This window comes from Solea senegalensis, linkage group LG21 (genome assembly GCF_019176455.1).
Source record: "Solea senegalensis isolate Sse05_10M linkage group LG21, IFAPA_SoseM_1, whole genome shotgun sequence".
In the NCBI taxonomy this organism is placed as follows: Eukaryota; Metazoa; Chordata; class Actinopteri; order Pleuronectiformes; family Soleidae; genus Solea; species Solea senegalensis.
The window spans coordinates 2,416,919-2,443,972 of NC_058040.1; the positions used below are offsets into that span (position 1 = coordinate 2,416,919).

Below are 27,054 nucleotides of genomic sequence, written 5' to 3' on the forward strand. Positions count from 1 at the left end.
CACACACACACACTCACACACACACACACACACCCTGACCCTGACCCCCACACATTTTTCCACCAAGTTCAAATATTTGAACTCCAGTAACGGCCGCAGACGACTCATCTAACAGAACATTCAAAGCTTGCGCTGTGCAGTGAGGATGCTCTGATAGATAGTGTCTGTGAGTGGAATGTAGTCCTTCTGCTCGTGGTCCAGCACATAGAGAGGATCCGAGATGGTGGACGGGTCGAAGCCGCTCTGCACCAGCTGCAACTTGCGCTGCTTGAAGGTGCTCGTGAGCTCCATCACCTCCTGAAAGGGAGAAACAAATGGATTCACAGACTTAAAAATCAATCTCTGATGCTGCACAGCCGTCAGGAGCAAGGACACATCGGCATGTAGACGAGCAGAAACCACAACCTACAAGTTGAAAGACAACTTGCTCTACCACTGATCCACCGTCGCCCCATACTCTATGTAACACACCCTCATCCCCATGCCTGCGTGGTCCTTTTCCTCTTTAGGACACGACGTCTCAGATTTGTGTCGATATTTTCAAACAACATTTTATGAAGAAAATAAAATGAATCATTCAAAAGTATTGTGTGTTATTGTTTGAAAAGAGACTTGTGCTTTGCGTCTTTGTGGGCGGTGCCTAAGGAGGCTGCCTGCTGATTGGCTACTGAGTTTTGGAGCGGCTGAGTTTCTGACCTGAAGTCTGATGAAGAGTGGCCGAGCGTACGACGGCAGATCCGCGGTCACACGCTCAAACAGCTGCTTCCCATCAAACGTGTGACCGAGTCTCAGAATCATGGCAGCCATTCCTGCTCTGCCCTCATGTCCTGTGGATCATCATCATCATAAGTACAAGTACAACTAAGTACAATTTTAATAACACTGAAAATGTGTGTTTTACTGACGACAGTCGACAGTTTCTAACAGTTTGACTTTAACAATATTATTATCGAGGTTTGGGAAACACACGTCATTTCCCCATTTTCTGGACCAAACAAGTACTCAATTAATCAAATATAGGTGACAGATATAATATAATATAATATAAAATAATATAATATAATGTAATATATATAATATAATATAATGTAATATATATAATATAATATAATATGATATAATATAATATAATATAACATAATATAATATAACATAACATAACATAACATAACATAATATAATATAACATAACATAAGATAATATAATATAATATAACATGACAATATAATATAATATAATATAACATGATATAATATAATATAATATAATATAATATAATATAATATAACATGATATAATATAATATAATATAATATAATATAATATAATATAACATAATATAACATAACATAATATAATATAATATAACATAATATAACATAACATAATATAATATAATATAACATAATATAATATAATATAATATAACATAATATAATATAACATTATATAATATAATATAACATAATATAATATAATATAATATAACATAATATAATTTAATATAATATAACATAATATAATATAACATGACATAATATAATATAATATAACATAATATAACATGATATAATATAATATAACATAATATAATATAATATAATATAATATAATATAATATAATATAACATAATATAATATAACATAACATAACATAACATAATATAATATAACATAACATAAGATAATATAATATAATATAACATGACAATATAATATAATATAATATAACATGATATAATATAATATAATATAATATAATATAATATAACATGATATAATATAATATAATATAATATAATATAATATAATATAACATAATATAACATAACATAATATAATATAATATAACATAATATAACATAACATAATATAATATAATATAACATAATATAATATAACATGATATAATATAATATAACATAATATAATATAACATGATATAATATAATATAACATAATATAATATAATATAATATAACATAATATAATTTAATATAATATAACATAATATAATATAACATGACATAATATAATATAATATAACATAATATAACATGATATAATATAATATAACATAATATAATATAATATAATATAATATAATATAATATAATATAATATAATATAACATAATATAATATAATATAACATAATATAACATGATATAATATAATATAATATAATATAATATAATATAATATAATATAATATAATATAATATAATATAATATAATATAATATAACATAATATAATATAATAATCGCAAATTAAAAAAGTAGCTTCAGCTTACATCATACCTAGCATCACATTGTGATAAGGTATAAACGAAATATTATATATATTGATAAAAAAACATGGAATCTTCTTTTATTTGAAGCCTATAATTAGTTGTGTTATAGCATCATTTGAACGATCTGAAATGAAAGGTAATAATAAGTGTATTTAAAGATCATGTAACACTGATCATAAGATCTTATAACATCTTTTATTTCAGAGTGTATTTACGGTGGATTTAAGAAGCACAAACATCTGAAGAGAAAATCCAAGTCTATCTCCCTGAAAATGTCCAGATATAAGTCTAACATTATTTGACTTATATTATTATTATTATTATTACAACATACATTATATAATTACTCCTGTCATTATCTGTCAGTGTCGTTTTGAACCTACCTGGGATTTCCACTCCATACACGTTGGCTTCTTGTATAAAATCCACCTGCCCCAGAATCACTGCCACCTCCGTCGTTGCTACGTTTTCACCTTTCCACCTGAAAACAGAGGGAGAGAGAGAGAGAGAGAGAGAGAGAGAGAGACACACACACTCAAGTTCAGTGACACTATGAATGTGGATGGATTTCCTGCTTTATTTTGTACTTTTCTTCCCCTTGTGTGTCTTTGTCTTTTTTTTACTTCCCTTTTTCCTTTCCTTTCCTTCCTTCTACTGTTTTTGGATGTTTTTTGTTATCTTGGATTTTTTCCTTCCTTCAGTGTTGTTTTGTTTCTTTAATCAAAGACTTCGTGGGTTCGTGTCATCGTTAATCACATGTTGATAATATGCTTTGACATAATAACTATGAAAATAAACCCTCTCAGAGGGTCTGTAAAGAGTCTGTGCATCATTACCTGACGACAGCATGTAAAGACAGAAGAGGATTAGACCCAGGATGGATCCCTGGGGGGTCACCGTGAAACACAGGATCAGAATAATAAGCTATATTATTATATATTATATGAAGAGCTATGAATGAAAGCATTTTACAGCTGTACCCTAGCTTACCCTCACCAACAGACATTATTGTGAACACTGGCTAACAATGACTAGCCTGAGAGACGTCTGTGACAAACGAGTATGGACCTGAAAGTGTCTCCCACTCTGTCCCTGAAGCAGATGAAGCCCTCCTGGTCTTCAGCCATCAGGTCACCGGTGTTAAAGTAGGCGTCGCCCTTCACAAACACGTTTCTCATCAGCTTCTTCTCAGTCAGCTGTTTGTTTCCAGCGTAGCCAAAGAAGGGGGTGATGGCGCTCACCTTGGACAATAAAAGCCCCGTCTCTCCTGACAGAAGGAAGTCTCACATCAGCACAAATGTGGACCTTTAAACACGGTCCAGTGTCCAGCATGATGTGTTCACAGTCCTGCACGCTTTAAAGGTTCAATACGTAAATCTAATGTGCTTTGACATACTGAACCTTTAATATTTACACAACAAATCATCATTAGCTTTGCATGTAACTTGTACTAAATCTTTAAATGTAAGTAAGTTTAGTTTTTATTGGTTATTGGGTTAGTTGTCAATAACAATAAGCTTTCTTTCAGTTTCCCTGTACGTGTACACGTGTTTACCTGTTTCCACTCGCTGACAGAAACCACGCTCATCTTTTACTGGTTCGTCTTTCTCCATGTTGTACTTAACCAGATCATACTTAAACAGGAACTGTACAAAAAGTAAAGAAAAAAGAGTTATTGTTATTATTATTATTGTTATTCTCTTGCAGGACTGTAATACTACATAGTACATGTGAGTGTCCACAACTCTTAGTGATCATAAGTCATAAGAAAATAAACATTTCATCATCACAAAATCAGAAGAAGTCCATCCTAAAACTAAATATGGAGCTTAATCCCAGATTATATCTACTGTAAACTGTGTTTTCTTTTCTGTGAGTGTGACGTCTGTAAATAATCTGCCGTTATGTACGGTGGCAGACCGGGACAAACGCACCGCAAAGACCCAAAATATTATATACATTAGTGAAATACACTAAATATTGCAATACAAATATATTTCAACAAGTCACTTAATAACACTTCTTTCATTTTAAATCCAATTATATACATTAATACCTGCTTTACTTTGGCTTTTTAATGTTAAATGAAGGATATTTACATTAAAAACGATGAAGTGTCACTTTTTTTGTCCATTCCATGTATTTGCTAATCAATAAACAATATTTAGTGTATAAACCTGTAAAAGTCATTACAGATACTTTATCACGATAAACCTAAGACATAATCCTGTCTCATCGTATCCATACATTACGCGGCCGTGGTGTCCTGACCCCTGTGACCCCTGTGACAGCTGGTGGGTCAGCAGGACAGACACTGAGACACAGCTAATAATAGACAAGAGCTGAGGTCACGGATTAAAAGCTCTTTTGTAAGTCCACTGATTAACAGCAGCAGCAGCAGCAGCAGCTCACTTCAACACGAGTGAAGCTCGTTATACTACGACGACCTTGTGACCTCTTCAGCAGCATCGTTATGTTACAGGGACACTTGTATGTGAAGAGGTGACTGTGACACATAATCAGCACTGACTGTGTTACAGACTCACCTTTGATTTAATTGAACAACAACTCATAAAATCTTTACAGAAAAGGTTTTAACCTTTTCCTGTAAATGTTTATTCCACCCTGAATTTTACTGTTTTATCTCAAAATTAAAATGTTTTTTTTTTAACTTTTTTACTTTAGACTTTTGCTTTTTATTCCACCCTGTGTTGTGTGTTATTGTTGTATTTGCTTTTAAAATGTTAGTTTCCTTTTATTGTGAAGCACTTGGATGTATGAAAAGGTGCTTCACAAATAAACTATTATTATTATTATTTTTCCTTCCTTTAGCGGATTCTGTTTTTCTAGAATAATGAAATAACTTTGCTGAATTCATTTAGTTTTTGTTTGTTTGTTTGTTTTTCTCAATGAATGAGATATTTATTTACAGATATTATCATTCCGTTTTGCTTTTTTTTGCTGAATAACGAGATCATTTTTCCTGATTTCAGTGGAGATGTTGAGAACATAGTTGAGAAGCTTCCAGTGAGAGATTGAGATCCTGTCTCTAAGTCATATTAGGGATTAAAAGTGTATGATCATTTGTGTTCACAGAGATTAAACAGAGGCAGAATAATAACATGAGACGTGTTGGACTCCTTGTCTTCTGTTCAGCAGTGTGGAAACAAAGAGCTATTGTTTATCACTGTGTGCAGTGCTATTCAAATCATGATGAGCTGAATTAACTGTGTGTGTGTGTGTGTGTGTGTGTGTGTGTGTGTGTGTGAAGACACCGTGCAGTTATTTACATCACATTCCAGGCCAGTGGAATGTGATGTGGTGGGTGTGTTTTAGAACTTTCACTTTCTGACTTTATATGAACGACAGTAACATTGTTCCTTCTCCAGATCTGTACGTGAAGCTAATTCTGCCAAAGTGAACAAAGAAAGAGTTAGTAAATAATGTGTGCATTTCATTTGCTGGAAAACAAACAAATAAATGTTAAATATTAGTCTGAATGACGATTTAAGATTAATTATACACGCCACAGCTACAAAAACACACACACACACACACACAAACACAACAAATATCAGAAAAAAGTCCACTATTGTGACCATTCTGACACTGAGCCTGATACTTTCCAGTCAATTTGGTGGTATTGTCTTATTTTGCTAAAAAGAGATAACAAAGATAATGGTAACCATGGAAATGTGCTAAGTACCCAATCCAAGGTTCAGTACACACTATTCTTTGGACATATGCAGTATGCCATTGCTATCTGCTGTTAGCATTAGTAACTATTAATACTGTACTTGAATGCAGGGATGAGATCTTAAATCCCTGCTGAGGCGTGCTCAACCAGACCCAGGATGTGCTGGAGAGATTAGATCTCTTGGTTGGCCAGGAAACGCCTCTGTATCCCACCAGGAGCGCTGGCTGAGGTGTCTGGGGAGACGAGTGTGTGGGCCTTGCTCCTGAGACTCCTGAGAAATTGCAGCTTTTCTATTATTCTATTGTAGTAAAATTGACAATTCAGAGTTGAAAATGATGACGTTACTGTTCGGCCCTGGTCACTGTCGTCGTTGCAGGTGTATTTAAAACATGATGACACATTATGTTAATGGTAAGCATACAAAGATAGAATCATCATTTTGCCATGTATTCTCAAACCGCTTTTTGATTTGATTCCCGTGTCAGACGTTCTCAGCTCGCTGTATATAAACTGTATGATGGAAAAACACCATCATTGTTCTCACTAATAACACGGTTAGCAAAAGGGACAGAAGGACAGACAGAAGGTTTTAGCCACTTAACAAAAGCTTAACCTACACAAATCTACTCCTGCTCAAGTCTTTGTTATCTTAAGACAGGTATGTCCAAAATCCGGCCCGTGGACCAATCACGGCCCTCGGTTTTATAAAAGGGACTGAGACAGACAAAGAGTCGTGGGTTTGAAACCCACCTGTGACAGACAGATCCATGTTATTTAACTTGACAATAGATTTGGTGACAGTGGCATTTTAAAATGATAATTGTGACAATGAAAATGGAATTATTATAAAACAGTGCATTTGTATGTAAATTTAACTCCATTGGAAATCAAATCACATGATCAAAGCTTAAGAAAGTTTGCCGCTGTTTTTGTGATCGCTGAATCCTCCCAGTGTTTCTTTTTCATATAATCAAAACAATCAAATCTCTGATTTTTCAGCCTCTTAAATGTGAATATCAAGGTTCGAAAGACACCAATCGTCATTTTCTAAAATGTTGTGTTCCAAACAAAGTCATTGAATAATCGAGAAAAATAATCAACAGATCAATCGATTATGAGAGTAATCATTAGTTGCAGCTGTGTGTTATATAGTGAAATCTGAGGCTGCTTCATGGAACCTACAGCACACGTGTTAATAATGTGTCAACACCTCATACAACCACATTTCCAAAAACCTGACCGAGCCCTTTAAGAAGGATACTATCAGAGTCTGGTCAGGGCCATATAAAGGCTTTGTCTGGCTCACAGGTATTTGCATTGAGGTGTGGGTTGGAAGTTAATGTGAAAGCTAGCGTACGTTGTTATGGCAGCTGGAGACATTCAGTATCCTGCCAAATAACTTCTGCTGGACTCAGTCCTACATCATGTTGCTGAATCTCAGAAGAAGTTTACTGAATTATGAGAAACACAGCCGACGCCTTGTAAACATCGCTCTCCTCAACACGTACACTAACTGGGTCAGCGTCGTAAAAAGGGGAAGAGGAAACAAATCATTTGGTCCACCATGGGGAATATTTCCTGGAAAATGCAATAACTTCGGTTGGACCTTTGGTTTCAATGTTTTTCCTTGGCACTGTTTGCCAAGTGCACACTGGAAACTGGTGGACAATTTTCCGGATACACAGCATTTTGTGTATTTTTAGTCGAGCTAGCGGCATGGCTCCACGAAGACAGGGAAAAGTCTGTGTCACGCCACAGAATCAACAGTGACCGCCACTGGAATGTAAATGTATATATGTAATGTAAATCATATATATATATATATATATATATATATATATATATATAAAAAATAATTTCACAATTTTTTCCACCTTTAATGTGACCTATAACCTGTACAATGCAACTGGAAAAACAAACTGAAACCTTTAAAGACAAACTTTTAATGGGATAAATAAAATAAAATGACGGCACAACTCTGGCCTTTAACATTTTGTAGCTGTAAAAGTTTAGTGCATTCTAAAATGGACCCAACAACGACGTACTATGAATATACATAATAAAACATTAGCGATATCACACTTCCTATTCAGACATGACATCGCTGTTATAACGCATAACATACGTGTGCTAAAGCTAATGAAATGCTATAAGTAAGTAGCTCACTGTTGATGTTAATTTTACCAGCTAACTAGCCAATTAGCTTACCGAGAGAAACTGAATCAGCCACAACGCGCTTCATTTTCAGATGCTGGTGCAACGCCGTCGTACTGCCGTGGAAGGCAAGTTCTGCCTTGCAGATTTTGCATTGCACATTCTTCTTTTATTTTGGTAAAATGCTCCCAAACTTTCGAGCTCCGTTGCCAGCTAGCCACGATACTGTTTTAACGTAACTTTTCCGGTGACATCACGGCTAACGCCGATTACAACTACTGTGCAAGTGCGTCAAGGACAGAAAGACAGACAAGACAGCGGAAGGTGCAGCAGCAGATCATTTTACCCTTGGGTACCAATGAAGAAACCTTGAACCTTGAACCTTGAACTATCCAGCCACTACCACACATTGTGTCCATACTCACCCTGTAGAAGAAGTTGGACCGGCCCACAGATCCAATCTTGCCAATGTGATTCATTAAACACAGGTTTCCCTCCGTGGAGCCGTAGACCTCGCACATTTTAATATTCCCAAAGCGACTCAGGAACTCCCGCCACACGTCCTGCCGCAGCCCGTTCCCAATTCCCAGCCGCACCTTGTGAACTTTATCTGCCGCCGTCTGAAAGAAGGAGAGAGAATTAATGACCAAACAGATCTGACAGATGACAAGTCACCATTTCTGGAAAAGACAAATCAGTCTGGTTTTATTTGAACTAACCTAACTAACCCTGATAGATCAGGTTTGACTCCATATCTGACAAAGACAGCAGTGACGGTTTGTGACTGATTGCATCGCTCTGTCACTACTAAATAAAAACAAGGTTATCTGACACAAAAACACACATAGAAAAAAGCCTCCGTGCAGCAGCGGTCAGAAGAAGACAAGACATTTAATTTATATGTGTGTGTGTGTGTGTGTGTGTGTGTAAGAGAGAGAGAAACAAAAAAATACCTGAATATAAATTCATCACATTAGCATGAAACAAATGGGAGAACATCTATCACACATTCCATTAGTTCCAACTGGAAACTATTCCACTGGAGTGACTTATAGAAGGTCCTGGAGACGTCCTCATGTCACCGCTCTTACATGACCGTCATTTGTTTGTGAAACTCTTTGTGTTTGTGTTAGTTGTTGAAGGGTGGTCCAAAAAAACAAAGGAAAACAATCATGTGCAGTAGGAAAGGTTACAATAGTAGGCTACACTGCAAATGATACAACCGACGCCCTATTGTGCGTTCCATTTGTAGTCGGAACATGGAATTTCCATGAAACTGGAGTTCGGATTCCAAGACGACGGCCACTGTACAAATCATGGCGGCCATTTTGGCAGGAAACAGAAGGGAAATCATAAGCTGTGTTTCCACCAAGTGCAACGGTTCGGCTTTGGTACGTGTGGTACATGTTTTTTTGCATTTCCATTAAGAATTGTACCACAATAACCCGCCCCAACCATTCCATTTTAGGCAACCTTCCCTTGTGGTAACGGATTAAAGTGGTACGGTCCGGTCCGGGTGGAACTACACTGGCTCCACCCATGACAGTCAGCTGACTGAGCAACAGAACAACGTCACTCCCTTGCAACCGCTGTGTCTTCAGTGCCCGCGGTCTGTTAACTGTCTCATATACAGTAAAGTTTGACGTCTCGTTGAGACAAACAGCCACAAAATAAGCAGGAAAAAGAGACGTCAAGCGCCGCTGAGAGCCGTGATTGCGGCTTCACCGCATGTTGAGCTACGGGTAGCAGCTAACGAGATGCATTCAATGACCCAGGTAAATTATATCACTGATAACAGGTAAGCTGGGGTAAGAACTATGACTAATATAATAGAAACACTTTCTTTGTGGTCAGTGAACACCTGATGACACAGCGTCTATGTACAGTCTATGCCTGCTTGAAAGACTTTAAACACCGATTCCACTGTGCATAATGACTACATGAACGCAGTAATTAGTGGTCACGCTTGTGTGCGCACATTGACACGGTGAAAGGACGCGTCCACATGTTCATTTTCAGTCAGTGATGGGCAGCCTTCCACCCAGACAGCCACATAACAGAGGGAGAGGGGACAAAGAGGACTTTGAGTCTCAGCCTCATGAGGGGACGAGCTCTGCCCTCACCCAGCGTGTGTGTGTGCACGAATATGTGTCCACAGTGGGAGGACGTAAACACAGAGACAAAGACCCTGCTTGTGTTCCTGCCGCTCTTGTGCACAAAGTTACAAGAATGATTCCTAAGTGTCCGTGGCAACGTTACTTTGCGCGCTGTCCGCGTGTGATTGTTTGTGATGGAGGTGATTCACGGTCACAGAAGGTTACCTTAGGTTGGTTGCAGAGGTATCTGCAGAGTTCACCGATGTACTGGATAATAGTCACGTCGTGTTTCCGACAGTCACTCCAGAACTGGGAGGCGGAGAACTTCTTCTTCAAGACACAGGTCGCTCCTGTTCACAACAACGACAAAAGGTGAATGGTAAATGGTCTGTATTCATATAATGCTTTTCCAGTCAGAAGCAGAGGTTAAGTGTCTTGCCCAAGGACACTTTAGCATGTAAACTAGTGGAAATCAATCCCACAACCTTCCAGTTGAAAGACAAGCAGTATTCAATGGCAAAATGAAGTAAAACTGAACATTTTGGAAAGACAAATATCTAGTCATTTACAAAGTAAGGCCAAGGGGCAACGATCTTTTATCTTTAACACTGAGACCTGTATTACAATCAAACATCCTGAACCTGAACCAGAGCAGAGTAAACGGCGTCTGCGTCACATCGCACACTGTGTCCTTCATGTTTTTGGTAGTACAAAGCTCGCAGCTTCTTGTGTAATCAGCTCACATCACTGCCCTTTCACCGGATAACGGGCAGCCCGTAGCCAAGTGGAAAGGGAACTTGGCTTGTAACTGGAGGGTCGCCGGTTCTAATCCCCACCAAGTCAAAAATATGTGTACGCAAAATGCTGTGAGGCGAGAGTGAGAGAGCACATTTTACGAGCGTCAGTGAACGCATCTCGCAGCTGAGCAGAAATATTCCTGCGAGTCGCAGAAGAGACGAGAGAGAGAGACAGACAGAGGGAGACAGAGAGGGAGAGACACAGAGAGGGAGAGAGCGCAGGTGTCCCCACCAATCATCTGAAAGCCACAGTTGACCCGAGGCATAAGCGTACTCAGCGGCTGCAGGTGGGAGTAATTGTGATTTCATCACGATCATGATTACTGACTGACAACATGGCACACTGAGAAGCTCTGGTAATAATTGCTTTACCCCACCTCTCCATGTAAAACTAATCTGGTCCAAATAGGGCTGAAGACAAAGGAAAGGGCAAAGAGAGTGGTGTCCTTTCTGGTATGAGAAGGCCACCACTGTTCCCTGGGAAAGAGCTGAGTCAGCAGAAGAGTCCTCATTTTGCTGCAATCTCTTCATTATCACATTATTTCTTGGATGCAAGAACTTTTAATAGTGGCTGGTTAATACGTTATTGGCCTAGCATTAAAAAAATCCTTTGAAAATGTAATAACTACAACCGATAATGTAATAAGACTAAATAGGCCTTTGCAGTTTTTGTGGTTTGCTCATCAAAAATAGATATAGTCGTCATATTCTTTCATCGAGGATACGTACTACGTTGTAAGAGCCTATATGAGAATTATTTGTTGTACAAAGTCTTTATTTTATAAGATTGTTTGTTTGCTTACATGTGTAAATTCACAATTTCATTTTTCAGACATCATCAGATGGGTTTGAATGAACAAATTCATCTTGAAAATTGCTAAAAATTAAATGCATTGTCTTTGGTAACAAGAATGTAACACTACACTGAATTTGTCAACTATATATATATATATATATATATATATATATATATATATATATATATATATACATACATATATATATATATATATACATACACCTACACATAGAGCAGGTGACTGAAAATAAGCCATTGGGAGTTAAACTGGACAATTGGCTCTGCTGGTCCCTTCAAACTGATGATATGTCACAAAAATATTCGACATATTTTCCATCGTTCAGTTTGACTGATGGTGTCAGGTCAATCGTGCCGTCACATGTGGAATACTGCCCACACAAAGTGCTTGTTTTCGACAATAATGGCTCAGATTTTATTGTGAGCAAAGACGTAGGTTTGGTTACTGGTGGGGACACTACGCCGCTGCGTTGTCAGAACAGCACATCTCCTGCTCTCTCTCCAACTGTGTAAACAGTCTAGAGCCTCAAATGAGGAAATGTGTACAAAGGTAATTCTGTTTCATAATCTAAAAGTATCAGGTCACTGGCCGAATGTCTTTCTGTTGTAGTGTTTGCCAGTGAAGGACATTGAACTGCCAACATTTGTGCCACCTGGAAGAGACTCTCAGGACTCAACCACAGCACGGACGATGAATGCTATCCACAATAGTCTCCAGTGTCCACCTCATGTAAAAGCTTCTAATCTTGATCTGCTAGTTGAAGTGAAACTGTGCTTCCTCAAAGGGGCCACCTTGTTCAGCAGCTGTGACTCAACAGACTCGACCAGTTTGCCAAGCAAACATCGAGGGCAGGGCTATTTAACTTCAGACGTGGGTGGGCCAAACAGAATATTTGTCCAAAAAAATAAAAAATAATAATTATAATGATAATTGGCTAAATTATAGCACATATATTGCTTTAATTGCTCTTCTATATCCACCCCCTTCCACTGTCATGGAAGCCCAGCTTCCCTGGAAGTGACCTTTTTGTCACATTTGTCTATAGAGCTCACCGCAGTGATAAAAACCTACAGAACAGATGAAGCTCATGAACACACTCATGCCCAGTACCTCCCCTTTGGCACTGTTCCATTAAAAAGGGGGCGGAGTCATCTTCCACTCATTCACCCCCCGACCCAGTTTCAGGTTGTTAGTTTCACCTACGTAGGTCAAGGTGTGAATGAGGGTCGTCAGGGTCACCTGTGACCAGTGTGTGTGTGTGTGTGAACCATGAAGACAGTGAGGTAAAAATGAAAAGATTGGTTTGTAGTGCATTTACATCGATGTAGTATATACAAATAGATCTAAAGTATGTGCATCTTGTACTTTTATAACAAATAAGCAATTTGCTCTATTCATTTTACTACACCCTCACTAAATATGCAACATCATTTTGGTAACTTGTGCTGCAGAACAGATGGAAGGTTATGATGAGACTTTCAAGCCTACCCAGCCCTATGGTTCCCCCTATCCCGATCAATGAAGCCGCACTGTGGTAGAGCGGCAGAGTAATGTATATCACGTCATCTTCAGTCCCTCCAAAAGCCCCAAAGCCGGTCGCTCCTTTCACACACTGGAGGTGAGTGATCACTGCAGCTTTAGGGAGACCTGAAAATAAAGACACAATACTCAATTAAAGGTCTAATATGTAACATTCTACAGACATCAGGAACAGAGATTGAGATTACAGATATTATTGAGCCCTAGTTTAGGTACATTTGACGACTCTAATTGTTGTTTATCATGTTTTTATATACATTTTTCGTAGTCGTAAATAAGGGTCGTGTGTGTTTGTGTGTCCAGTACCCATTTTAGAACACTTATTGCGCTTGGAATTAAGGATTTTTTTAATATACATTTTTAGTTGTCAGGGAAAATCTGTAGCATCTCCCACACACAGGGACAAGCTTAGCACAAGCCTCCAGATTTACTTCCAAAGAAAGTTTGAAAGCAGTTACCTTTTATCACTGCTGTTTACCTTTTATAGTTCATTAAAAATAAAAATTCAAATGTTCTAATTAAGCAAGTCTGCAACTGGGTGAAATTCGAGTCTTGCATACGTGATAAATTTCCTTTGTACATGGCACAATTTGGAAAATTGTACAGATGTCTATATGTATATATATACATACATATATATACACATTATTTGTATTATTGGTATTATTATATTAATATATATATATATATATATGTATATATATATATATATATATACACACATATACATATAAACATATATAAACTCTATTATTATTATTATTATTATCATATATACATATACACATATATACATTATTATTAGTGTTGTTATTATTATTATATTATTATATATATGTATATTATATATATATATACATACATACAGTATGTGTATATGCATGTGTGTGTGTGTGTGTGTTAAAAATCAATGTAAAAGTGTTGAACATGCAGTATTACATACTGGATTAAGAAAACATTACTTTCTCACTATTTCTAGTGCAGTGTTGACCTGTACAAGAGTCATCAGGAGGTGACACGCATGCACACACACACACACACACGCACACACACCCTAACCAGTTAAAGACTAACCCTAACCTTAACCTAACCACAATTCATATCGTAGCCACACACTTACATATTTCCTCATGAAATGAGGTTCTGCATCATTAGGACCAGGTTTAATCGATGTGGTTTACTGGTGTTTGACAGAAAAGGTCCCAAAGAGATAACAAAAACAAGGACATCCACAAACACACAGAACAGGTGCTGGTGTCATGAAAGGGTGGAGGAGGGGCACCAGTGGTTTATTAACAACAATAATAATAATAATAATAATGATAATAACATCAGCGTGCCGCCTTATGCTGAGCAATTTTCAATTTTTTTCAACCTGAGCAAACCTCTGAACAATAGTCTCGATGAGCTAAGACAATTGTTTTAATGACATTTTCCATTATATTTTTAGTTGTGGAAAAACACACTTTTCAAAACTTAGGTTCAACACATGACAAACATGACAAAGCAATCAAGTTTCAACAGTTTCATATCCATACTCGCCACATCAAGGCTTGTCTGGCTTGATGTCTTATCACTGTATGTGACTGTGTGTTGTTTGTTTGGCACATTTCATCCACATTTGATTCACGGTTGTGTGACTCAGACAAAGAGGGAGGGCAACGGAGCCAAGAGGGCACCAGGACAGAGACAATACCATGACTCACCAGTTGTTCCAGAGGTGAAGATGTACAGAGTAGGGGTTTTGAAAGACTTGGTGGCACGTAATGCCGCTGGTACAGGCCGCTCAGACGCAGCCTCCATCTTATCCAACAAGGTGTTCACCCGAGTGTCCTCGCTGTGGTTCTTCATGGCCCAAATCTCAATGTTGTCCTCCCGCAGGCTGCTGAGGACGCCGTCCAGGCTTTCCACTAAGTCTGAGACATAGAGACGGACAAAAAGAGCTTGTTTATTTCATCTACCCTTTGTCTTTCTTCCTCTTCTTCATGCTGCTCTTTTCTGAGAGGCATCAGAGCAAATGAGAACGATGCTCAACGATTCATTTGATGACAACAAGTTCCCTCCATCATGTCATGTGTGCAGTTGTGTACATGTAATGTGAGGTTTGAATTCATTCATTCATTTACGTGTTCCAGATGTGATTCACAGTGATTCAGGTTCTGGCTCCTCCTATAGAAAGTTTGTGAGATTTCATTAGTTAATATTTTGTCTAAAAAGTTCTAATAAATGAAAACATTGTTCTGAGGATTGACTTAATAAAAACTAGTAAGGCATTCACAACACAGGATTGTGTTTGTGGGATTATGCAAGCAACCATAACGATGTGTGCAATCCATTACCACCTGGGAGAATCAGGGATCAGAGGTCCCAGAGGATCGACCACGATTATCCCCCTGTACACCCGCAGGAATTGAACAGCTGCTGGATAATGAGGAAGAAAATAGGCACAGCATGTTTTGTTTTCATCGGTGCAAAGACAAAGGTCCTGCAGCTGCGTAAAAGAAGTTAATCATCTAAGTCTACGCTATGTTGTGAATATTTCCACGGATTTTCCACGCTGTCAGAAAGTCCTTTTCATCTCTAACATCATGGTAAACCACAAATATAGTGTACTCTTAAGCCTCTTTCACACCAAAATTAGCAGGTAAACACAGGATTTTTAATGTGTATGAACCCAATAAATAAAAAGGCAATTAACACCATTCCCACAGTCAGAGGTAGTTCTGCCCTGTGGTGTTTTTCCACCGCTGCATAGCAATCGCAAGATAACGAATCTGCCAAAGACAAAGTGAGTCAGAGGTAAAACAGTAAGTGATCTGTCATTGATGTTTTCTTGATCACCACTCAGCTCTACCACTGATCCACCGCGACCCACAACAACACAAAGGCACTCAATGCCACGGTCATGACTATTTCACATCTTTTACTTCCGTCTCTAATTCAAACTCATTGGGAAATGAACAATGTTAAGGTGCTATTATTACAGAAGAGGCTTAGGGACACACAGGAAAACAATATCTGGGTTCTGACTAAGTTGAAAATTCTGAGTTTAAAGTAAGAATTCTGAGTTTAAAGTAAGAATTTTGAGTTTAAAGTAAGAATTTTGAGTTTAAAGTCAGAATTTCTGACTTCATTCACAGAATTCTGTGAATAAAGTTGAACATTCTGAGTTTAAAGTAAGAATTCTGAGTTTAAAGTAAGAATTTCTGAGTTGAAAATTCTGAGTTTAAAGTAAGAATTCTGAGTTTATTCACAGAATTCTGTGAATAAAGTCAGAATTTCTGACTTTAAAGTTGAACATTCTGAGTTTAAAGTAAGAATTCTGAGTTTAAAATCAGAATTTCTGACTTTATTCACAGAATTCTGAGTTTAAAGTAAGAATTCTGAGTTTAAAGTCAGAATTCTGAGTTTAAAATCAGAATTTCTGACTTTATTCACAGAATTCTGAGTTTAAAGTAAGAATTCTGAGTTTAAAGTCAGAATTTCTGACTTTATTCACAGAATTCTGACTTTAAAGTCAGAATTTCTGACTTTATTCACAGAATTCTGACTTTATTCACAGAATTCTGACTTTATTCACAGAATTTCTGACCTCATTTTACTCAATTATCCAACAGGAAAAGTCATCACAGATCAGTTATCATTATATCGCCCAGCCCTGGTTGTTTGTACATGAGATGTTCGGCTTCAGAGTTCACCGGAGGGTCACCGTTGTTGTAGGATTACCATTTACCACCGACAGGGTGAAACCTACGAGTGAATCCTACTTCGTACCCTGACGCTATCCTGTTTTTATCACGTGGATGAATAAGTGAGGTTCTGTAATCAAAAAAGAAACTGACACCACTACGTTCACGTCAATGATAATCCACTTTATGCCCCTGACTCTCTTAAAGAGAACACATTGAACGGCAAACGCGGCGCTCTGTGGACCGTTCCAGCTCTTCCATGAATACCTCCCCTGTTGCCCCGGGGTAGTCGTGAGGACAGTGTCACTCACAAACATCACGCCTGTTTGCCTGAGCAATGATCCGACATCCTGTCACATGGCAGCAGCGTGGTGAATCCTATTAACTGTACAAACGGAAGTCTTGCAGTGGAGCACGGGAGGATGTTGAATGTGCTCCAACAAGATAGAACTCAGTGCACACAAATTGTTTTGCAGCTGGTCTGGCAGAGCTTCCCTCAGAGGCCACGCCCACATTTTGAGCAATCACTTCAGCCTCCCAACGCTGGAGCTGTTTGGAAACAGTGACCTCATATCTGGAGATTGTGGTTAAAGTCTAGAACATTCCTTTTAAACTTCATTGTTGAAATTCTCTTCACTTACAAATAGTCTTCAATAAATCAGGTCGATTGGAAAATAAAGAAAAAATAAGATACTGTGTATGAATAAACACACACATTTATATTGCTGTTATATTTATATCTTGACATGAGACGAGATACGGTCTTAGGTTATGGATATTGTCATATCGTGATAAGGTATCTGTGATGACGTTTCCTGGTTTTAAAGGCTGTGGCGTTGATAATCAATACATTTATTATATTGAATAAATTAGTGAAATACAAAAATACATGAAATCTAAAAAAAATATTAAAAAATCTCTTTAATTTTAAGCCTAATTATTTGTGTTGCAGCAACATTGATACCATATTTATAGTCAATATCATTGGGCTTCCTCCCACAGTCCAAAAACATCCAATATGGGGATTAGGTCAATTGGACACTCTAAATTGACCATAGGTGTGAATCTCTAGTGACCCTTTCCCACTATGATCCCGCCCCGCCCCGGCCTCGCCCCGCCTCGCCACGGTTTAGGTTGCATCTCCACAGCAGAAAAGCACCTACTCCACATGGGCGGAGTCTCACTGCACGGCAGAAATATTCATTTGATTTATATCATGAAATGTATCGATATCGAACGATATAAAAAAGTAATATCGTTTTTCCACAGACAACTTTGTTTATTGACGACTATCTGGACGAGAAGATGATTTTAACACATCACTTAACAAAGGTGTTACGGACTGGAGCTTTAAAGGGGCTGTATGTTACAAATGTATCATATTAGAGCTACAGTGTGTAACTTCCGCTGTTATTAACATTGCGTCTGTGTTTGGTTTTCGTGAAAAGAAACAATCAAACACAAGTTGTGGTGGTGATGTCTGCCGTTGTTAAATGCACTGCTTAGGCGGTGTAGCGTTTGAGCTGAACACGTGAACGTGCACCTGTGTTTGCAATATTTGCATAACGTGATTTGACTGGACAACGCTCGCCAGGTGGTCGAAACATCATTCATGAGAATCTGAATTGGTGTCCACTCAGTATGTGACATCTTTATCATCTTTATTTTCCCCTAACTGGGAACATAATTTACAAAATGAACATTATGTTCTATGAAGAGATCATTAACTCCTGAAGAAAAGGTTTACTGATATTATAAAAACAGGGGAGAAGCTGAAGCTAATTTTCTCATAGACTTCCACAGAAACTGACTTCTTGTTGCGAGGTTATAATTAGGGGCTGAATCACCTGCACTGGGAGGAGAGAGGAGAGTCAGGCGTTGACTGCTTTTTGTTCAGTTATGCTACACATACGCTAACAGTGCACGTACTACATCTTACCTGCGTGTGTATGTCCTAATAGCCGCTGTAGTAGCTGTTGTGTTTATCATTAAACATCCTGAAACTTGCTTACGGACTCACACCTAACGTAAAGTTAAATAAACTTCACAGAACAAACCTGTTCAGTTTAGCATAGCACATATGCAAATGACTGAAATCCAATGTTAAATATATATGTACATGTTTGTATTAGAGGGGTCTATGAAGTGAAGTCGCTAAATATTCACACGGAAAACAAAGAGACATTATTTCCATGTCTTTCCACTGGCTCGGTCCATTCTGTCTTCTGTTATAATATCTAATGCTGACAACGTCGTATCTTCTGTTTTTTGTCAAATTAAATGCATTGAATAAAGAAAACAAACACCAGCGAACAACAAGAGTGACTGAGGTTAACAAGGCAGAAGCAGTCGAACTCAATCACCATCATCACATGCACCAATCCTGCTTAAGACTCAGTCCCAGACCCTCTGACCTCATTAGCATACAAAACAGAAATAAAACAATGAATAAATAAATGAGGAAATAAAAAAATTGACTATTAAAAGTCAAATTGATAAATAAATGTTTTTATTTATTTCCTCATTTATTTATTATTGTATTTATTTCAGTATTTCTTTCTTTCTTTCTTTTATTTTTAGATACTAAGTCATTATAATGAATTACAGGATCTTTTTTTCCATCACACTTGTGGAAATGGGCTTCCATAATATTTTCTTAGAATTATATATCACAATATGAATCAAATCGATATTTCTCTAAGGCTGTGCATAAATAATACCTCAATATTTGTATTGGTCTAAATCCTAAAATACAAAACATATGTTGTTTCACTGGACTCTGGATAGAGTGACAATAAATACACTGTAAATAAAAACAATACTGTTTATAATCTGCATGAATGATCTTAAAATACACTTATTCATGTCAGATAATACCTGCCTTTATGTCTATTATGTAAATATCTAAATACTTTGTATACATAATATTAGACCACCTCGTATCACACAACACACAGTCATTATTGTTTCACCTGAGCCCACGATGAGAGTTTTGGCTCCACAGCTGTGAACGCAGTGCAGCAGAGACTTGGACTTGATGTTGAAGTTGAGAAAAGCCACCGGGCAGCCGATCTTCGCCAAGCCGAACCACACGCACAGGAAGTCGGGCTCGTTACTCATGAGCAGAGCCACACAGTCTCCTTTCCTCGGGGCAACTTTCTCCAGGAAGACACGGGCCAGCCTGTTGCTTCGCGCGTCCACGTCCCGGTACGTGTGGACGCGTCCCTCGTAGACGACGAACGGCTTGTTGGGCACGCGCTGCGCCTGCCGCACGAACATGTCCATCACCGTGGTCACGCTGGAGGAGAACTTCTGGAGCTCGAGCTTCAAACCGCACTTCACCACCTTCAGCAGGAACAGCGCGTCCATCCAGAAGTACGGGAAGTAGAGTTTCTGCAGAACGTGAGCCGAGAAAACACCCACGGCCAGAGCCCACAGCCATCCCAGAGACTGAGACATGTCCACGGCTGTGACGCACCGGGAGGACACGAGGAGGAAGAGACACAGACACAGAGACAGAGACAGAGGGTGAGTGAGTGAGAGAGAGGAGCTTACACAAACTGTTACTACATGCTGCCTTCAGGTGATAAACACTGACAGTCTGTGTGTCCACACGCGTCATTATCACAGACAGTGGGAACCTTCAAAATAAAAGCACAGTCTGACAGTTCTGAGGATCTGGCAAAACCGTTTCAACATTTTACAGCTAGTTTGGATACATTACATACATATATATACACTTTTATATACATATATATACACACACATATAAATATATATACACATGTATATATATATATAATATAAATGTATATACATATATACACATGTATATATATATATATAATATAAATGTATATACATATATACACATGTATATATATATATAATATAAATGTATATACATATTTATATATATACACGTATATACACATATATACATATAAATATATATGTACATACGGTACATTACAGTATTTTATTTGCATATTAAAACACATATAGATATATATGACAGATTACTTGGTCTCTCTCTGTCTGTCTGTCTCACCTGGGCTGCAGGATCCAGTTATGAGGTTATTAATATTAGTGTTAGTAATAGAATGTCCGTATATTGTTAATGTAAACAACATTATAATACTATAGAAATATCACAACTGATTCAGAACTATCCTGACTGAACTTAATGCTATGAACCCCCCCTTGTTTCTGACAGTTACCATTTCCTTGCTCTAGAATCAGGTTGGACAACCTGTGGATTGGCAGCCATGGGGAGTGAGAAACCTGTCCCTTCACTGTGAGGTCATCAGTCTTTTTGTCTTTCAATTGCAGGAATAACTTGTTTCCAAACTCAGCTTCCTGATCATGGTGTGTAGTTGTTGTGAAGCCAAATCTCACCATCGTCATTAAAGTAAAAAACTTCTTAGTAGGGCTGAAACAATTACTCAAATCAGTGATTATCAATCGATCACTAAATGAATCGTCAACTACTGTGATAATCGATTAATCGGTCGGAGTGTTTTTATGGAATTAAAGCTAGTTTTCTGATTTTTCAGCTTCTTAAATGTGAATATTTCCCAGATTCTTTGCTCCATATAACAAAGAAATAAAACTGAATCCTCTTTGTTTTATGGACAAGACAACAAGTAAAGACATTTGAGAACATCATCCTTTCCAGGTTTGAGAAACATTTTATAGACCAAACGATTACTCAATCGATAAAAAACAATCGTTAGTTGCAGCTCTACTGCTTAGATTGCTTATTTGCCTTAGGCCTCAGGTTTTCTGCCACCTCTGGAAAATCAAACAAATGTGAGGAACTTAAACTTGACAGAAGCTCTAGAGTGAACTGTGAGTGCATGTAATCCCAAATTAAAAGTGCCCACCTGCAGAAATCCCCGCAACTTGATGGTCTGGTGTCAGCGATGGACTGGGAGGTGCTCCAGTTCACCACCTCTGGTTTAAGTCAATGTAAAATGTGAACACAAGTGGGCAGCAGCTGATGCGGCCTCCACAAGCTCCACACGATGCAGCGAACACTTGTTCTGTGCTTGCACTTTTAAAAAAACAAACAAACTCCACTGACCTGAAACCCAAGTTGGTCTCGCTCCATGAGGAAACATGTGATCCGTGTGCACTGAATAGTTTTAGTTCTGCTTTTGGGGGTTTCTGTCCCGTTCATCTGAAATGAATCACAGACGAACAGTGGGATCATTGATTTGGACTTTTTGGATTCTGTGTGTGGTGAATGAACACAGTGATGTATGTGTGAGTGCTGCTACATCCTGTCCCACTTGTATCACGTGACATTTGCGACATGTACATGAACGTGTCCGTCCCCAAAGACAGTTTGCAAACATGTTCTCCTTTCAAGGGCAAGATTTACAGCTGCGCTTATTTTCTTCTTGATGTAATCATTCTGAGTGTGTTTTGTCTTTGTGAACAGACACAGAAATGATTTGCATGCTGCGTCCTTCACTTGAAAAGGCCGTTTGTGTGCACATAAAAGAACAAACTGCTGAACGACCGGGTTTGGACCTTTTGTTCATCTGTTTTTTTACCTTGGGTTTTTAGTTCTGTTCCTGGTTTCATGTTTTATTTTTATCTCACTTTTGTAAGTCGCTTTGGATAAAAGCGTCTGCTAAATGACATGTAATGTAATGTAATATTTTGTGTATCTTGTGTTAAGTTTGACTTCCTGTCCCGTCTTAAGATAAGATAAGCTAGGATAGTCCTTTATTCGTCCCACAGTGAGCAAACTTACATTGTCACAGCGGCAAAGATAATAAATAATAAACATTTCCAAGAAGTAAAATACATAAAGACATTAACACTGACGGTGTCTTTAGAAAAACACAGCATCTAAACACCGCTATACTGAGAAACAAACAGAAAGAGTGTGACAGTGGTTTGAATGTGACATTTGTCACTGACGACACTTTCTGATCAGGGTTTTGTTCTGATTACTTGAAAAATCGTGGGATCCCACGTTCACACTGGAATGTTTTTATGTTTGTATTTTTATATTCTCTTAGATTTTTATTTTTATTTTATCTTTATTTTTATTCTATTCTATATTTTATGGTGTTTGGTAACTGGGGTGTTTCTCTTTCCAGTCTCCTGAAAAGTGTGCCTCAAATCTTAACAGTGCTGTGTGCTGATGTTGGAGCTGTTAATTTCCCCGAGGGAACCTCCCAAAGGGATCAGTAAAGTCGTCTGTCTGTCTGTCTGTCTGTCTGATTGTGTTTACCAACATTCTATTTCTGTTTTGCCTCCATTTTCTTTTATCTGGGACAGAACAAAACCATATATTGTATTGAACGCTGGGCTTCAGTCATTTAAGTCTTGATCTTAAGTGGGCATAATAACCTTAATTAATGAAGAATATTTTTAAAAAGCAAATGATGAACAAATCTGAGGAAAAATAAGTGCAATTTCAGCAATATTACCGTTTACTGTCATGTATAAAGTACCTTAAAGGGATACTTGAGTAAAAGTACAAGTATGTTACCAGAAAATGACTTTTAAAATGTATGACATTTACTGCACTTAAGTATCAAAGGTCGGATTAGGATTGAGTCATGGTGGATTGAGCACAACAGCCATAATACCAACTCTTCTTCTGATTTTATTTGGTAGTGACAAAGACAGTTAGAGGAAATGTAGTGGAGGAAAAGTAAAACATAAATAAAATAAAGTACAGATATACGTGAATTTTGTACTTAAGTAACACTAACAAAGTATTTGTACTTTGTTACATTACAACACAACATAATTACATGTGCATTACAAGGTAGAGATCACAGTGGATCAACAAAAAGCACAAAATATTCAGTCACAGGTGTCTCACTGAAAAATATAGCATTTTATCACAATTAAAAAACAAAATTCATCCTGTGGGCTGGTTTTGGCCCGCGGGCCGTACGTTTGACACCCCTGCACCACAGGGTAATTGGACAGATTTCAGTCCTGATCTTGTCTTCTGACAATCGTGGGTACCTTCTGATTTTAGTTTGTTTGAACAGATAATCTGGGCATTGTGTGAGGGATTAACAGACGTGATTTTAACATCATCTGACGCATCAGAATCTTCACGTTTGATATTAATGCATGAACAGTCATTGGGGTGCGAGCAGGGGAAACCAACAGCTCAGCAACATGCCTCACTGTGAGTCCGTCACAGTTGTTGAACGGGTGTTTTATTGTGACGGGAAAACTCAGTTGCACTTCCTGTGAGAGATTTCTATTCAGCAACTTGACACTGTCTGAAAGTGAAATCAAGTGACAGTAGTTGTGGAGACGAGTGAGAGGCAGGGCCATCCTCCACAATCTTTCACATTAATCTGCTTTTTAAAAGATGTTGTTGTACTGTTTATTGGTAGATTTGTGTTATGTATAAATCTTTTCCTCTTTTTTAATAAAATTATATATCATTTATAAAATATGGTGTCGTTACAAATATATTCGATGCAACAGCCTTTAAAAGCTAGGAAAGGTCATCACAGATACTTAATGACGATATCCAGAATGGAACAGAATGGAAACAGCTGCTGATCATCTGAGGAGGGGTAATCACCTGCAGGAGTAAAGTAAACACACCACAACCCACACGGCAGCACTAGGGCCGTAATAAATATCCACTACTGACCAATCATGGCCCAAGAAAACAGCGGGGCGTACTGTAAAGTTCTCACAGGGATAAGACAAACAAGACAAGGCCAGGAGGTGTAATATTTACATGCACTGTCCACAGAGGTGATACATCAAGTGTGTTTGTATGAGATATACTGCTGACATATAGCTTTATGTTTGCCTTTAACCGATTGATTTAGTAATTCATTCATTTATTTCTATGTTTATTTCACTCATCATCACACACCATCTTAGTGTAGTTCACACAATACACATAACCGAAAGGTAAAGCGGGAGAAGCTAAATCTTATCTAGTCCCGCCCCCATTAGCCACAGAATACATATTTCCATCGTACAATACATCGTTTTTCTTTTTTCGTATGACATTTTGACAAACTCAGAGATGCAGTCTAGCTCTAGACCATGTATGTCAGCTTTTTGTTTGGGTACATTCGCTTCTTGTTTTTGTTTGGTTACATTTGCTTCCACTGCCGTCTCCACGCGGTGTCTACAGATTTCTGTCTCTGACCTTTGTCACACTTTCCTCCTGGGTCATTCTGTATCGATGAATCGTCATCGCTACATACTTCTTCTTAAATACACTGCGTTTTGCTGATTTCTTCATCTCCTCATCCAGATTATTCCACTGTCTGACACCCGTGATCGATACGGTAAAGGATTTTAATGTAGTTCTTATCCTTCTCTGCCTGAACATCATGTTCCCTCTTAGATTGTGTCCCTCCCCTCTGGTCAGGAATAATATCCGTATATTGTGAGGGAGGCTTTTGTTGGCAGCCCTGTACATCATCTGCACTGTGCAGTATTTTATTAAGTCATATAATTTGAGTATTTTTGATTTGATAAATAGTTGATTTGTCAAGGCTCTTTTTTTGGAGTATAAACAGGGGATAAGTAGTGGTTTTGTAAGTGTGTCCCCAGACCTCTGTACAGTATTGCAGGTGTGGAGAGACTAGTGCGCAGTACAACAAGTATAGTGCCTTCTGGTTTAGTAGTTTCTGTGCCCTCCAAAGTATGGACACACTCCTGGCCAGCTTACCTTTATCAATAATCACTCCCAGCACTTTGTACTCACTAACCCTTTCAATGTCCACTCCATTAACTTGTATGTTAATACTTTTCTTATGGCTTCTTATCTTTAGTTTTCTCTAAATTTAGTGATAGTTTATTTATATTAAACCACGCATGAAGCTTGGCCATTTTCATTATTGACTGTTTCCACTAACTAATAATTGATTAATCAAATGATCATTGCGGCCCTAAATTAAATATTGGGGACTGAGATTAAAACGCAGAATTTGACCATATTTGTAAGCAATAGTATTGTTTCTTCCACATGTTAATGTCATTTTGCAGCAGTAGAAAGCCAAATAAATCCAACAGATATGTCTAAAAGTTTTTTCCTGTATTTAAATATAATTTTACACTAATTTACTTATGTTTAATAATATCTAGACCTGCTCTAGTTAGTGTTCTAGTTACAGATACATTTAGATAAATATGTGCAATTACCTGTAAGTTTGTAAACATCAGTGACTCCACTCGGTAACAGCGATGTTTACTCTCGTTAGCTCCCGGCGTCTGCCGCGCGCACACGTTTTTCGGCGGCGTATTTCCTTTTCTTTGGTGACGTACGGTCGGTTGCTGCCGGTGTTCCTTTATCAGCAGGAAAATAATTGTGCTGTTCCATTTTAAACATGTCAAATTATCCGCTTTTACACTTGTCTCGGCGCTCTTTAACCGCTCTGTTTAACTTCCTGTTCCGTCAGTGGAGGCGGGACTTCCGGTACAAGTAAGGCGACGCTGGTTTTGTTTGTTGTTACGAAAAAGACACAATAATTACTATACAACGACTATATTACACAGATGTCGATTATGTGGATGGTAAATTCTAGTTTTGCTAATATTGCCCCAGACATTTAGAAGTTGATGAGGGCTGCAAAGATTAATCGATTACTAAATCGGTTTGATTGGCTTGACTGTTTTTTTAAAAATAAAAAAGTTTTATGATTTTTCAGCTTCTTAAATGAACGGTTTCTGGTTTCAGAAACAAATACGCGATTAATTAAGGAAATATTCAACAGATGAATTGATTATGGAAAATAATTGATAGTTGCATCAATTATAAAGGGAAACTGGCGTGGGACGTGCCTCCATGTGTTTTTATAAAAAGAAAATTCATGTCTGATATATATGCTATATTCATATTAATAATAAAGAAATAAGTAAAGTCTCATCAACATGTTTTTTTAGTGTTTTGATTGTTTATGCTCTATAAACAATAAACAATTATCCTGGGATTCTGACATAATTAAGATT

At 37.7% G+C, this 27,054-nt stretch overlaps 1 protein-coding gene across 3 annotated transcripts; it reads right to left on the reverse strand.

Annotated features, from left to right (window-relative positions):
* On the reverse strand, window positions 1–26,503 carry slc27a6 (solute carrier family 27 member 6). Of its 3 annotated transcripts, XM_044012335.1 has the most exons (12): window positions 26,248–26,503; window positions 22,172–22,267; window positions 20,058–20,552; window positions 15,103–15,312; window positions 13,346–13,504; window positions 10,468–10,592; window positions 8,572–8,766; window positions 3,851–3,941; window positions 3,364–3,562; window positions 2,679–2,776; window positions 697–827; window positions 1–297 (listed from the first exon to the last, which is right to left on the reverse strand). In XM_044012335.1, exons 2-12 carry the CDS (start codon window positions 22,206–22,208, stop codon window positions 121–123), a joined length of 1,917 nt encoding a protein of 638 aa, XP_043868270.1. In that variant the 5' UTR covers window positions 22,209–22,267; window positions 26,248–26,503; the 3' UTR covers window positions 1–120. The 3 variants fall into 3 exon arrangements, with proteins under 3 accessions (XP_043868270.1, XP_043868271.1, XP_043868272.1); XM_044012336.1 differs by lacking the exon at window positions 22,172–22,267; XM_044012337.1 differs by lacking the exons at window positions 22,172–22,267; window positions 26,248–26,503 and adding an exon at window positions 21,972–22,114.
* Between the last annotated feature and the right edge of the window lie 551 nt (window positions 26,504–27,054).

Coding starts and splice junctions, on each gene's coding strand:
- slc27a6 (XM_044012335.1), bottom strand. CDS start 22,208: ATGTTTCCTCATGGAGCGAGACCAACTTGGGTTTCAG. Junction 8,767..10,467: donor ACCTCTGCAACCAACCTAAG/GTAACCTTCTGT, acceptor TCCTTCTTTCAG/ACGGCGGCAGATAAAGTTCA. Junction 3,563..3,850: donor CTGTCAGCGAGTGGAAACAG/GTAAACACGTGT, acceptor TCCTTCTGTCAG/GAGAGACGGGGCTTTTATTG.